Source organism: Fulmarus glacialis, unplaced genomic scaffold, assembly GCF_000690835.1.
Source record: "Fulmarus glacialis isolate BGI_N327 unplaced genomic scaffold, ASM69083v1 scaffold14263, whole genome shotgun sequence".
Taxonomy (NCBI): Eukaryota; Metazoa; Chordata; class Aves; order Procellariiformes; family Procellariidae; genus Fulmarus; species Fulmarus glacialis.
Genome location: NW_009204996.1, coordinates 1 through 16126, shown reverse-complemented (window position 1 = coordinate 16126; position 16126 = coordinate 1). Strand labels below are relative to the sequence as shown.

General features: G+C 38.4%; 1 protein-coding gene across 1 annotated transcript in view; it reads right to left on the bottom strand.

Annotated features, from left to right (window-relative positions):
- Positions 1-12570, bottom strand: part of IPO8 (importin 8) — a 44787-nt gene extending 32217 nt beyond the window's left edge. Inside the window, exons 1-7 of the mRNA XM_009575219.1 lie at positions 12493-12570; positions 7961-8042; positions 5678-5834; positions 3308-3466; positions 2178-2334; positions 1037-1126; positions 125-219 (exon numbers count right to left, since the gene is read on the bottom strand). Coding sequence (XP_009573514.1) covers positions 125-219; positions 1037-1126; positions 2178-2334; positions 3308-3466; positions 5678-5834; positions 7961-8042; positions 12493-12570 — 818 coding nt within the window. The remainder of the gene's footprint in view (positions 1-124; positions 220-1036; positions 1127-2177; positions 2335-3307; positions 3467-5677; positions 5835-7960; positions 8043-12492) is intronic.
- Positions 12571-16126: the final 3556 nt, after the last annotated feature.

The window sequence follows — 16126 nt, the reverse complement described above, 5'->3', positions numbered from 1 at the left end:
GGAATACCTCGTCAGTGACCATGAGCTGTTAAATCAACAAAACTGTCTCATTTAATTGCACCCCAAGTAACATTACAGATTTGTAATCCCAATTTAGTTTTTAATCAGTTTGTTAGTTTGTTACCGTTCAAAAAGGCGAGCTACAATATGTAATGCCCACTTCTTGCATTTCCACCACACCAGCTCTGGTCTATCATCTTCATCAATTTGCAAAGTCTCCTTTAAATAAATACATTTATTTTAAATTAGGTGTATATATTGTTGGGAGAAATGATGCTTTAAACATTCCTTGCTGAATAAACTAATACAAATGCACAGCAACAACTAAAGCTTTGGTTCTGTTAACAGAATATATATATATACACATAAAAATATATATATTACATTCAGGAACTTTCAACTATCTTAATTTGTCAATATAACTGTATATGTGCAATACTTGTACAATGCCTGGATTTTAATTTTCAAAATTATGCGTATTTAAAAAACAGAAACTCTCACATATACTTGAATACTACACAGTGGCTTGCACTAACTGATACTTGATACTAACTCCTCCAAATATATACACCCTAACCACATACTAACACAAAAGCTATTAAAACAATGTTAATGTTGTCAAGTACATTTCTAAAAAACTTAGGAAATGCCAGTTAATGTTGTACACACACAAACAAGAATTTAATGAATATTTTTATTTTGTTCTTCAAGAAATATGAAGGACAGATGAAGAAAAAGAGGAACAGAGATAAATGACGGGTCTGTGATGAGCTTTTGATTCTTGTTTGAGAGAAACTGGCTAAAATATTTGGAAACTTCCAAAATATCCCAGATTGGAGTTTACATGGTGTCACTACCTCAGACAATGAAATTCTGACATCTTACACGTTTCTGTCAGAAACGCCACTTATTCCAAGGATAAGAATCTTAAATAGGTGACATCTGAAAAAAAAGAACACTTAGAAAAACTTCACACTGATTGTTCCTCAAATGCCAACACACAAGTATCGGAGGTCTTTACAAAACTAAAACTTACCGGAGGTACATTTCTATCAATGATAGTACGGAAGATTTCCATCCACTGAGTCATAGTCTGGTTATTCACCAACTGCAACGGCAACGCATACTGAAACAAGAAAAAAAAAAACACAGTCATGAAATACTAATTTTCTCTGAGAAAGGTAGAAGATGTTTCTACAGTAGTTACATTCTGAGGAAGATGAGGTTTTAAGTAAAATTAAAACTAATTAGGTTAGATATCAATACTACTCTAATTGCATCCTTCTTGGTACAATTTACAGAGGAATTTCTGAGCAGACACTATTTGAGGAAAGTTCCTTGGTCTGAGAACTTGCCAATTCTTTTTATTTTTTCCTCTTCTTCAAACAGCCCGGTTGACTTTTCGGGACCACAGCAGTAGCTATACTACAGGGCTTGGGTAAACCAATAGTGTTTTAGTAAGTGAAATGTACTCCTAATTACTACCCAGCTACTATCTAGTAAATCTTACTTCTCTACAAAATCCAAAGCAAAGTTACAATATTCAGGCAAGCTAGTGAAAAGTAAAATAGGATTTCGGGATCTTTTTAATCCTCCCCCCATCTAATAACATTTTTAACCCCCAGTAAGAATTTTCAGGCTGCCCCTTATGTAGGATCTTGTTTTGTTTCTCATTCTCTAGAAGTACTTCCTCACCAAACTCATCCCTGTAAAAGCCAAACTCATCTCTGTAAAATGCATGTGCCTCGATAAATAATTTCTGCCAGATCTTCAGAAGATAATGAGAAACGCCACCTATTGAAGTGCATCATTTGACAATTATACTACAATATGCCCTACTGACATTTTCAGAGGCCAACCAGCACAGTCTAGATACCCATACAGTTTATATCAGGTTACGTGTGGCTTTATAAAAATAGGAACGTTTCTCCAGTAAGCTTACAGATAGGATGTGCAGAAGTACTTAGGTTCATTAAAAATTTAATCGGGGGGATCATGTGACCGGTTTTTAAACAGAAAAATCTGTAAAGATAATACTTTTATAAAAGCTGTGTATTGTACATGACTTCTCCCATCCAAATTGGTATTCTTCTTCAATCACACCCATGAGCGTACTGAAGGGGGTCATTGTGCCCAGCAAAATAAAAGTTTCAGTTTTCCTCTACACAGATGCCAACCTGAACAAGAGCATAGAAGATTTTTAAGATTTGTTTCTGAAGCAGTACAGAGTAATGGGAGCTATCAGGCAGAAGCTGGATCATCTGCTGCTGAATCCGAGGCAAAAATATTTGCATTGCTGCTATGAGAGGATCTCGCTCCTCTGCTTTTTTGTATCTGCAAAGGAAACAAAAATGTTGGTCCAGGATCTACACACTGGAGATTCTAATGCCTATTCCCCACCAGCAATTTAATTTCTGTACCTAAAAAAAAATATAAATTAATATCCAGCACTCGCTCATTCACTCTCCCCTCCTCTAGTCCCCATCTCAACAATTTGTGCAAATTCTCTAACCTATTAAACAGAGAAACAAAAACCAACAAATGTTACCTTATATAAATGCAGCTATTGGGAGGAAGAACTAATGTTCTTTACTACTGAATTGTCAGCTCAGAGGAGGAGGGACTTGAATTTCTCTGACATTCGTACCAACGCCAAACCCAAGTTGGGTGCTGAACAAATAAGAGTGAACAGCAATTGAAAGGGAAAGACAATGCCTTTGTTTTGAAAAGATTCTCTCTTTCTCCATTTACATTTCTTTTGTGTGGTTTATACATATGTTTCTAACAACAGATTTTTTTTTTTTTTTTACAAAATGGGTGAGAGAGCACACTACACTTCTAATTTACGCTTTGTGGATTTAGACTATCAATCAGGAGGATGGTACAGGTAACAATATGCAATAGGAGTATATGACAACAACAGTACTGTATTCATGACATAGAAGTAGAAAATAGTTTGCATTCATATATCCAGCATTTGGGGAATCTTCAAACAAAAGCAGTTATAAACATTTAAGAAATTTTTCACAAATGCGTTAAATCACAGCAAAAGTACAAAGCCCCAAGAAAAAACATTAGTAAATTCATACAGTTTATCGCTGGCATCTCTGCTTTTTATTCACTGATGATATAAAGATGACGAAGAGTTTTCATTTATTTGCAGGAAAGGAAGCATATGACAATTATTAATTCCCATTTTCTATCTGAATTCCTTGTAGAACTGCCAGTGCTTTTAAGAATGTCATTGTCAGTAATCCGCTGAGACTAAAAGCACTGATTCCTCATCTACTGATGGACATCAACTTACTCGTAAGTCTTGACCAGCTGATACAGGCACAGGAGGCTGCCAAGCCAACTCCCACTGTTCTGAGACTGCAAGTAGTAGCCTATCTTATCTACCACAGCTGTCCAATGGCCGGGAAAGTCATGTTTAATGATAGCACGGAGGCACATAGTCAGCTGGGCTCTATGGCAGGAGGGAAAAAGAAATACATTTTAAGTAAATAAGATCATGGCATAGTGTTTAATATTAAAGGATAGATCCCAAATCTTGGTTTACTGGCCACAATATACATATTACATAAGTATCATACATATCTTGACAGCGCTGAGAGAGTTCTGGGAAGTGGTAGAGAAAAAGCAAGAAAAAAAATCCCAGGGGATTTAACTTTAAGGAAGAAACTAATTTCAGAACATTGTAGCTACTTTTCTCTCTTCCTCCTCCCTCTCCACGCCCATCAGGCAATATTTGAAAACAATTAATTGCTTGTGAAACCACCTAGCTTTGTACTTTGAAAATGAATGTTTATACTTCTACATGCTTATGAGGCTGAAAGCAATCACAAAAACACAAATTTGTACATTTTTATTAAACAATATTGTCTTGTGTTATGATCCAAGCCAGAGGTTCCTCATGAAATTACGATTTTCCTGGGATCTTCTAGAACAGCACTTCTCAACCTCTGAAGCATATGGCAGAGCCAATTAGGCAAAAACATCTTACCATTCCTCTTCCTCCACACACTTTTAGATGCCATTCACAATGGTGAGGTAAGACAGGTTTGTTAATTGACTAAAGTGAGGTGTGACTAAAAAAGCTGAGAGGCACTGAACTTGAAGCTGTAAATAAACACTCTTGGATCCGCTAAGGAATTAAAAAAAAAAAAAAAAAAGGTCTGCAGAAAATATTGGTTCTTCTATATTTAGTTTTCCTTGGGTATCCTCTTGCAGTCCATTACATAAGGAGCCAGTACTACAAAGCAGTTCAATAAGGGGCCCTCCACCTACTGATCCTTTTAGCTTTGTACAAACTTACCCTCCCCCTCAAGCCTTTGGAGTTTGTGCTTATTGCTGATTTGGTTCCTCCTCCCCACTTATTCTCACAAGCACACAGTGAAAAATAACAGTATTACAGCATCAGACTAGTTGCAGTAAAGTTTCTTTGACTTTTTTAACCTCTGACAAATCTACAAGCTTAGCCAATATTTAGAAACCCTGTACTTTACTCCAGGCAATTGTCCTGGGGTTTTCAACAACCCTTTTAGATGCAGATTGTCATTGTAACGTCAGGGCATTTTGAATATCAGGTTATGAAATGAACTAGTTTGCAAAAGAACTCCTCAAACTTCCATTATTTTTTGTTCTTTTGTATAAACTTAGCCTTGGTATTTACAACATGATGGCAGCGGAAACTCCATGCTTTTATTACATTATCACAGAAACAACACAAGCTTCCTTACTTTGTAGCACAGCCTTGGCAAGGAGCAACTATCTCTTTCAGTGGGGATTCTAGACATCTGTGTCAGAGCATGTCAGAAAAGCTGAACTGGAAATGACATTTTAGTTCATTTTCCTGTCTCAGTGCAGGATCTAAGCAGTCTTGGCAGGTGTTTGTCTAATCTATTCATAAAGACCTCCAGTGACAGCAATACTACAGCAGCCTAATGCATATGCCTGGTGTTTCGTTTTTTTTTTTTTAAAGTGTTTTCTCTAATCCTAATTTCAATCTACAGACAATCACTCCTCCTCCGGATATGACTACTGACAAAAAAAGACAACTTTAGGCACCTAGCTGGTGGAGAGGTGGAGGAGAGAAGAGGAAGATTTTCTTCTGCTTTTCAAAGATGAAAATCTATACACTACAGCCTAATCCCATCCTATCAGCCTCACTTTAATTACACTGGTGAACAATCATAGATTGTGGTACGTCTGTGAATCTTAACTATTCTTCCAGCAAAAAGAGAACAGCATTTCTTCATTCTTTTAACATCTTAAAAACAAGAAAGCTAACACACATTTAAATACTGGGATTACATATAAAAAGTAATTGAGAAAAGGGCTACTAGGAAAAAAAAAAGATCTTGGACAGTATTTCTCTGAATGGGTAATTCTGTATTGCAGATAGCCCTCTATACTACCTGCTGTCACTACAGCAAGCGTTAGAAGACACTTTAAACTACACCATAAGAGGACAAATCACATCACAGATCTCTTAGCCAGGTTAATACATTTCTGAAAAAAAAGTGCAAATAAATATGGTAAAATTGATTATTATTACATTTTCAAAAGAAGTACTTGTTTCATCTCCCAAGATACTGAGATTCTCACATTAACTACAACCGGACTGGTAGGTCTGAAAACTTAAGCTATAGAAATATCTCTACACAATATAAGGTACCTCACTAAGTCAGGAGAACGAATTATTCCTTCTACAATGTTATCACGAATCTGCTGACGATCATTTTCATGAATGTTGAATGGAAATACTGCTTCTCCAGGAGGTGGTTCACGGTCCGGCCAGTACTGCGTCACCATGTTCTTCAGGTAAATGGCAGCTAAGTATAAACATTGGGGAAATAATAATTTCATTCTAACACATCTCCACATTACTCTGTGCTCAACATGTAGTACATGAAAGTAGAACAAACATTTGAAAAGACAACTGAAAACCACTGCATGATTTCTTAACATTTATAGGGGCTAAGCACAGCTGGGTCAGAAAACCGTTTTTTTTACGATTCCACACAAGATGAGGCTCTAGTGCCTGGTCCTAAACAGAACAAGATAGTATTTCAGTCAGCTTCTATTGGGGTACATTCTTTATTACAGCAGTCTTCCATATGGACATTAATATTCCATCGTTCTAAACAAGCAAACAAAAATCTACTCATCTGCATTCTCACTCATCCCTAAAACAACTACTCAAGCTCAGTAAGTGAAGTTTTGGAAGGCTCGTGTAAACAAATCATTGTGTATGCAGATGGGACACTCTGCTTGGGGAAATGCCCGGTATGAAACTGGCACGTGGCCTACCTTCTATTTAGACAGAAATGTTCGTTGTGAATTCCCTAAGCTTTATTTCACTATTAGGATTTCCCATAATCCCTTAGAATTGTTCCCTTCTGTCTCACATGAAAAACAATGAAAAACAAAGTTAATCTTCAACTGAAAATAGAGCAGCATTTATGCCTCAGTACTAAAATGCTTGTAGGCATGCTTTAGGAAACATAGGAAATACAGTGTAAGACATTAAAGGAATGTTCTTAATAAAACTCTTATCCCTGTACTATTTTGGTTGATTACTAGCTAGGGTTTTAAAGTATAAATAAGATATCCTTGAGTACAATCATTTTTCTTGGTGATGACAAATTACAAAGCATGAAAACAGGTAGTTCGTAAAATATTTCATAGGCGCAAGAGGAAAAACCGTTCTTTGTCTATGACATGCCAGAATATTCAGGTAAGAAACAGGCCCAGAAAGACCAGCCCAAACTTTAATTTATTTTGTCCACAAATCTTGTTGTTATACAAATTCTTGGCTTTTAAAAAATTCCCAGGGAAATCTGTTGACTTACAAATCTGATTTAAATGTGCTTTTCTATTTTATACCCCTACTCTGTAAAAAATTTAAAAAATTAAACAGAAATTTAAAAACTTGTGTTCTACATACTTGGTTTTTTTCCTGAATGATACTGAAATGAGAGATTAATTTATAAAAAATACCTTATGGAGTCTAGATTAAGCATCAAACTTTACTATAGAATGGTTTAACAATGCCATTCAAAGTTGGATTATCTTTGAAAAAATACAGGCCAGCATGACAAACAGCATATGTCAGCATGCCCCAATGCACTCAGGGGATTAATAGGATTTGTACAAAAAAACCAACAGTGCTTCTATGGGAAATGCTGTTCCACAGGATAAAAACAGAGCTGTGAACGAAACAGTATTCATCAATTTCTTGAAAAAGCTGAGTATTTTCTTTATCTGTCAAAAATATTGTATAGGAGTAATTAAAATAGATTATGAGAATTTAGAATCCGATCTTACACAAACGTATACCCTGAAGTTAACTGCATCTCCATACCTGAACTCTCACACACAGTTGAGCAATCTTTCTAGACATGCTCAGACTATAAATTTATAACTTACCAGTGATGTGACCTTCCTTCATATCTATTTTTGTGAGTGGACACCATAGATACTGACCAAGCATATGTGGCTACCCTTGAGCTAGGGAACTATGCGGTTTTTTTCATTTTTCAGAAACTTTCATTTTTCCAGGAAAAGGGATTCAAATAGAGAAACACATATTCAAATGAGACCCACTTTTTCTTAAAATTCCCACTTGTCTTGGCATCACTACTTCTTCAACGCCAGAAGAAAGAATACTTAAGGCTCCCTGGGTACTCAGTTTTGAGCAGAAATAATCTCTTTTCATATTAGTATCACAGCAATCCAGTAGAGATCACTACAAACACAGGGAAGACAAAGGAGGACTCTACCCTATACCCATGGCTTTATCTGACCCTCTTGTAGGAAAGAAACAGCAAAGATAGAGCCTTTCCTTTTCCACATTCAGAACAAACGTGAACTTACTTACATGTAAGTCATGCTCTGTTGAAATAACTAACAGACTGACTTTCTACTGAAAGAAAATGAAACAAGGAATTTATCTCACCTGCTTGACGCACTGGAAATTCAACTTGATCTGATACTATGATTTGAAGTAGACTTGGAGCAAAATTGATGATCTTATAGGACTGAAATACATATAAAACACAGTTAGCAAATCACTATGTTTAAAGAAGACTGTATTACTGAAAGCTGAATAAGAAATACAAACTAAGGATTCTGCAGTGTTCTTTGACTCTCCTCATGAAGTATGAAAGGTTTTAGCACTTGGATTTACCCAGATCTGCAGCAATCCAAATAATTACTTGTAAAAGCTGAGCCTGTAATGGCACATGGGTGGAATAAGTAATGTGACAAGGCTCTCTATTTGAGATTAGTGACAACGGAAATTTAAATAATTCTGAGAATGCATAATGTGAAGCACTACAGATCTGTCTTTGAATTATTTAAGTTAGCCTTATAAGTCAAATGGATATTGACATGTTTCATCAATACATACCATTTATTTGCAAAATAGATTGTGGTATAATAGCAATACTGAATTTTGAAGAGATTAAGAAAACCATTTTAAATTATTTTCAAGTGTAAAGAGCATCTGCATTAGTCATATATTATACAGCTATCTTTTAACGGACTAGATGTATAGAGCATCTTAATAGAAAAATAAAAACTGGGGAAACACAGCAAAATAACCATTTTTAATTAAAATCATGCGTAGACAGATAACATTTCAAAACCCACAGCCTTCCTGGGAGCTTTCCAAACACTACGTCAGCCACGCAGCTGAAGAATTTCAAAGAGAAAACAATGCTCAGTGAACTTCTGAGCAAAGCACACCAGATTTAAAAGATGTGAAAATCTGATAGCATTATACTGCTGTCATTCAACAGGGGTCCTCCAACGTGAAGAATCGTTGACTCAGCATGGTGCAGTTACTGCTAAGCCTTGGCAACATCAGTAGTTACTAGTAGGTCAGATCTTTCATCGCTTAGATCCATGTGCTTTATGTTCAAAGAGAGATGTTTCTTGGGGCTAGATGGCAGAAGCTTTATTTCACCTCTTACAGTATTTCCTTCCAGCTAGATTATGCCTGGCAGTTCTGTGGTTGTTTCCAGAGCTATGCTTTAAGTACAAGTATACTACATCCTCCTGTAAAGTTTGCCTCATTCGAAAGCTGTGAAATGAGAGGTACGTTCTGCTCTTCATGCACCCAGTTCCTTGATCTAACATTTCCATAATGAGGTAAACTTACACTGCTTTCATGATGCCTGAGCGTAACAGCTGCACCGCAACACTATCATTCAATAATTTTACCAAATCACTTAACTTTCTGGCCCTCATTTTACTCATTATGATGATAGTGTAATTCTAACCCACTGTGTGCTCAGAGACTCATTTGATGTTTATAGAGTAATCTCAGATCTCAGATAAAAGCAGTAGTGGCAAATGAAAAGCATACTCTCCTGCAATTCCCTTCCCTATAAACTTTAATTATCCATAAGCAATGCTCCAAATAAAGTAAAAGCTGTAACAGACAGCACAGGAACTCCAGTTATCTATGGACACGCTGAAATACCAGCTTCCAACATCAACTGGTTGAAGCATACTGGATGCCAAAGATCACCTTTTAATCGAGTATACTGGAGTCCAAAGCTTGTCCTTTAGTCGCTACCGGACAGAATCTGTACAACGTTGGTGGGTTCTGACCCACAGGGCTGCAGTAGGCTATGGCAGCCTCCAGCATTCAACGCCCAACTCCCAGGGAGATAAGGAAAGCACGAGGAATCCCAGCAGCACGGAAAAGCAAAAATATGCAGAACTCTAATCGTCTTTTTGCTTCTAAATAGTGCCAATATGCTGTCCTCAGACCCAGTCTACGAACAGCTTTTACTACTAAAAACACATTGATTAAGAATGCAACCTTTTGGGGGGTTTTTTGTTGTTGTTTTTTCCTGCAATAAACCCACCAGTATCACATTTAGGGTGGACACAGTGATAACAGTATAAATTACTTCCCTTTCTGTGTGCAAACAGCTTTTACTGAATCTACATTAAAGTCACCGCTACTCCAGGAAGCTTTATTGCTACCACTTGTGCTGGCGCACAACTGCTATCCCTGAAGTTTTGCCAGGATATATACAAATACGGTTATTTGGCCTGCAGAGCGAATCCTCTAAGCAAGCGCCTGGAGTGATAAAAGACATATTACGCAGAAGGTACACACAGTGTCTCAGAGGGGGCCCCATCCCTACCAGCACGCCGCAATGAGGGCTTCTTTACACTTCACATACTGACAACCCTCAAGAGATCACAGGGACACAGTACCAAGCTCCCACCAAATCCTTCTACTCCATACTATTATCATTACCTTTATATCACGACTTTGAACAATGCCCTAGTTTCCTCATTCCATCCCATAATTCACATTTTTACGTATCTTCCTTTTCTACTTATCATCAGAAACATGAACGCTGCAGATATCAACAGAGATTGTGTGCCCGTTTTAGAAACAAGACACCCAATTCTGTTGTATTTGCGAAGCTCAAATACCACCCTGCTCACTTGTGCAGCAACAAACCCGGCCAGGAAAACTACACACCGCTTGCAATTTTTGGAACAGAGGACTTTTTAAAAAGCTGCATGCAGCAACATTTTTCCTATACTAGCACATTCTCGTTGGTTTAGTTGTCATGCTAATTGTGATCTTGGGATCTATCCTTCCCTGTCTTGCTGGGGAAACCATACAACAGGCCCCTGGACACCAGCAAGCGAAGCTGTATGTATCAGGCGAGCAGGTGCAGAGCAATTGTCAGGTGTGTACTGTGTAAATAGAAAGCAACAAGGAAGAGACTTCGGAGCTGGATGAGTTCAGCAAGACAGTTATTTGTATCGTTACAGCTGCATCTGAACTTTTACAAATGGAGAGCAGGAATATCGTCAGTCCCATGGAAGGAACGGAAAGCTAACTGCTGATTTTGAAGAGCCGTGCCCAGGAGCCGCACGGAGGCACCAGATGGCTGAAAAAGACCTTCAGCCCAACTCCCGTAACACAGCAGGCTGCTTTGCGCAGTTTGTGAATAATTACATTGCCTTGAATTCACAGTGTTGTGGTTTGGTAAAACTTTCTATGAAGGTGCTGATCGATGGGGGCATATGTTTACTTCAAAGGAGAAAGTACAAATTTTTGAAAGATGAACTTTCACTGAGTACTGAGAACAACGATTATTTTAAAGCTGTATAAAACACATACTGACTACTCTTGCATGAATCACAGATCAGAGCATTTATGCTAAAAAAAAATCCCGTTTAATTTCCAGTGGGATTAAGAGGATGGGGTACAGCAACGTGCAAGGCTAACAGCTAAACTAGAAGAGGTATACAGCACTGGTAAGATACAATTGAGTAAATTTACAGCAATGACCAAGGACATGCGTATATCCCCACGCATCTTGTTGCACCTGCGTCCACTGTCTCAGGATCTATGCGCTGCAGCTGTACAGCTTTCTGTACTCTGTCCTTTCACTTTTGGCCTAACATGCATTCTTTCCCACCTCAGCATCACAGCTCCGCTCTTCAAAATGTCAGAGAACACATCATTATTTTGCCTATTTCCTCTTACATTTCATTAGGCATAGAACAGGTGACACCCAAAAAAGCCTCAGGTGGACCACCAAGAAACAGCAAGATGAACACCGTTATATGTAAAGGACCAGAATACTAGGAGAGATAAGCAGGAAAAATACATAAAAGTTTCCTCAAATGGATCCTACTGAAGCAAATACTTTTCACACCTAACATTCAGATTTGGCTCCCAGGTTATCATGCACTATATACTACTAAACTCATTTCAGTAAGTATAATTCTTGTGTCTTTCTTGCTGTCGCATTTAAAGCCCACAGCAAGCAACTGCTCCATAATCACATTTGCCAGTAACCTGCCCACTGCAGTGATAGCAACCACAGTGGCACGGGAAGGTGCTTCTTCCTCTGCAGAACAGCAACATGACAATCTGGGACAGGACAATGGACATGGAAAACTGCAGCCTTCCCTCAGGTTCTGCCAGCGAAGCCAAGACCATCCTTCTCCACCAGCAGTAAACAACATCTCTTTCTCCGCACCTCTGAATCCAAGTATGGCACGTAAAAATTGCTGAAAAATCAAGGCACTACATCTTTTTTTGCAAAAATAAACACACAGAAAAAAATTGTACCTTGAATATGTATGCAATTAATTGTTTACAAAGATTATTTTAAGGCTTTCATGCATTTGATTTGAATGCTCAACTATCAGGTTTACTAAGTTTTATCTTCTGTTTGCTGTGCACTGAAAATGTGTTACTTAGAAACTCCATCAGTATTTGTCACAGTTTTAGTATTTTTGCAGTTGTTAGTAGTATTTTCTCTCTCGGTTTTCAGGCTGGCAGTCACAGGTTATTGTCACAGACAGGTTGTTAAAACAAACTAGAACTTCAAAAGACACTTTCTTCTTTCCCTGCCTACATGCAAAGACATCGTTTAGGGAGGGGAAAATGCACAGTGTTTTCGCACACAGTGAAAATAAACACGTATAAGAACCTACCTGAGCTTCTTTCCCCTGTGGGTTCTGCTGCCGAACTTGTCCAGTCTCAAAGTCCACTTTCACAGCACTTCTAACCATGCAAGTCAACTTCCTCATCAAATTGGTCTTCAAAACAAATACCTGAGATTCCTTTCTGTAGGTAACATGAGGTGCGTGCTCATTGTCACTTTCAGATTGGCCTTAAGATCCCTGCCTACTATGGAAGCCAGCTCAACAAAGATATGGAAGGAAGCCCCACTTTATTCTGGACTCTTCTGCATTTGGGCAATCTTCTCACACTTCCTTCTCTTCTTCCAGCCCTGCTTCTCAGTTCCCGTCAAAGCCAAATTCTGCAACTCCTTTTCAATATTTAAACAAAGAGCTGTATTTCTGCAATTGTGTTCTTATTTTCCCCTTTGTTACAGGCCAAAGAAATATATTACAGCAGGTTGAGCCAATGAAGATTAATGCATAAAAATTGTGTGGTAATCCTATCTGAATTGGAATCAGAGATGACTTCGTATGTTCACATAATCAGACAGTACATTCCACAACACTCCAAGAACTGGCACATGAAAGCAGTATTTAGCCATTAAAAAAACCGCAAAATTAAAAGCAGCAAAAGTTCCTGAAGTTCATGAGACAGACCTAACAAGAGTAACAGCCTAGAACAGATATCACAGAAAGGTGCACAGAAATTTAGTATCTTTCTTGGTATAATAATTGACTGTTCTAATAAGTACAGTGTGATTGATCAATATGATCCTAAGGTGCACAGCAACTATGATGTGACAGAGCTGAAGAAAAAAATGAAGGGGAAAAAAATGAAAGAAAAAGACGGGGATGGAAAGATGTGTACACTTAGAAAATCAACAGGCTAAAAGGGAAATGACAGCAGCTACATGATAGAGATTACTGACCTGGCAGGAATTTACTGCTCTAGTTTATCAAGAATCACATTTCAGACAAATCTCACACTTTTACATTTATGTTCAGGTCACTGAGAGAAGTAAAGTTTGTTGATGACTCAGAAGTAGCATGCACCATCCAAGGAGAAAGATCAGAAAAATCCTACCAAGAACTGGATGATCTTTAGAACTGCACCAACAAAAATGGAGTGGGGCAATAGGACAAAGGACATGGTCATGCACTCCAGGATAATAGGAATTTCTCCTAAAAGCTTGAGGTTTCTTAGCGAGGAACAACCATAGGATAAAAGGACCTCAGTATATTAAGTGATAAGAAATATGTAGGCAAGAAGATAAGAAGATAATTGTAGTTTTAGGATGTACCAAATGAGATATTAGTGGCATTGAGCATGAGACTTTCTGGAATGCTGCATACACAAATGACCAGATTGCACAAGAAAGATTAATTCAAAGAGACACAAGTGTGGAGGAGAGCTGTGCTCTCCTATTATTAGATTTCATAAATTCAGTTTTATGATAAGGTAAAGGAAATACAGCCTTTGACAAACATGCCAGAGCGGGTACCAAGAAACCTATTCTAGTTAAGAAGGAAGATTGGCCCAAATGGATATAAATGGACCATAAATTAATTTAGGCTGGAAACCAACACCTGTTTCTAGCTACAGGAAGAAGAAAATTTAGTAACAGACTTCCAATAGATATGGAAAAAAAGAATCTTGATGCCATTTCTGAATGCAGTTAGATGATAATCCAGAAGGCAGACAGCAACTTCACTGATTTAGCTCTATCTTTACACAGGTGCAGGAACACATGGAAGAGAAAGAGGCCTTTTCAAACATGCTGGGACTTTTTACAGGTAGGCAAGTTTTCATTCATTTTAACTCCATTCCCCACACTCTATCCTGTAAGGAAATTACGGAGTCGGGACTATTATGATACTGTTCTAAAGGACTCTCTGTATTGGTACAAGCAATGAGGTGCCTACAGAGAGGTGCTATATTGGTGGACTAGTAGGATTTATACTCTCTGGGAAGTTCCTGTCACCACCTGGATCAAACTTGAAGGCAAACGTACACTGCCGATGGGCTAGCACAAGAGAAGTTTCACCTCAGTACCCATTAACATGTATCAAGAGCAGCATCGCTTTAACTAGTGCACAGAATAAAGGTGACCCCTGTTCTGTTTGGCCAAGTGTGGTATTACCACTTCAAGTACTTATTGTTGGAGGGTATTCTGTTCGGCTGGTGGATTGGTTCCTCTGCCAGAACAAGGTAAAAGCTAGAACAGCATCTGGATGCCAGTACTTGCGGGAACACAGTTACATGTCAACACCATCATTAGATACATGGGAGTCTGGCATGTCGCTTTGAAGTCTTGCTTCAAAAGCACTGAAAGGCTTCAAGATGTCAAAGGCCCACGTTAATTGACATTCCTCAGGAGCATTTTTGTTCCACTCATCCAAAGAGTCATGTCAAACCCAGCACTGCATCAGTACATTATGTCAGTCAGATACATCATGCTTCATTTAGCAACAGGAAGCCTACACAACAATAGGTATGTCTTAATTTCAAGATTCATTCTTTGTAATAGCTAGAAAAAATGTGTCAGCTGTTTAAATAAAAATCTGTATCTCAACCTGTTCTTAATAAATATACTTGCACTCTTCAATCCAAAACCTGTCTTTCATGAGAATTGCATTATCCATCACTTGAACTTAAACCATTTTACAGATCTCAATCTTAAAACGCGTTCAAAAGTTCTCCTGAGCTTCACAGTACTTATCGGTGGTGTTAAAACGACAGCGTTAGGAGCAGGACGCAGGAATCCAGACAGCTGCCTCTTTGTTCTGAGCCTGCCAAACATGCAGCAGTTTATTATGGTAGTTTTGATTCCTGTGCAACAAGCTGCTGACAATATTTATAATTTCCCTCTCAGACCTTAATAGTAGGGATAAAAATAGGTACTGATGAATTTTTGAAGTAACTACGCCAAATAAAGAAAAAAAGTTTGCATTTTTATCTAACTATCCGCAAGAGCATTCTCAATGTCCAGCACTTAATCCACTGATTTACTAAAGGAACTTGCCAACTGCTGAAGCAAGGATTAGCTATAGCTAATTCAGAAGGAGTTTTAAGTTGCCTAAATAGAAAATTAAGCCGGAGTAGCAATCCTGAAGTAGCAGTAATTCCTGACAGCCAATTCTCATTGACCGTTTTAACACACCAACGCAGTCGAAAAATCCAAGTCCTCCAATAAAATCGATCAAATATTCCATCGAAGTACAGAGGTTAAAGCTTTATTAAGGCTGTGCAAGGGAACTTTCTTTTTTCAGATGTCCAAATTGGGATTGTGGTCACAGTTTTGATTCAGTGCATACTCCCGCTACATTAACTGTAGGATGCTGGGATAAATACTACCCAAAAAAATCTCATGTGCCTTTCTCAAAGTTTTACTTGGCACGCTGCTGATCGGGACAAAACGAATCCCCGAGAGGCACTGCTATCTATCATCTGTAGGAGCGAGAGAGATCCGAGCGGAGCAGAGCTCCATGCCGTGCCTTCCAGCACCAAACACTGGACGTTACTGCTCAGGCCACGCCGAGGATGAGACCGCCGCACTTCGCCTCGGTACGCCTCGCTCCCGGGGTCACAAAATTAAGGACAAAATTGAGCGAAGGCGGCGATCCCACCCGGCCGGGCACCTACGGCGCGGACCACGGGCCGCCG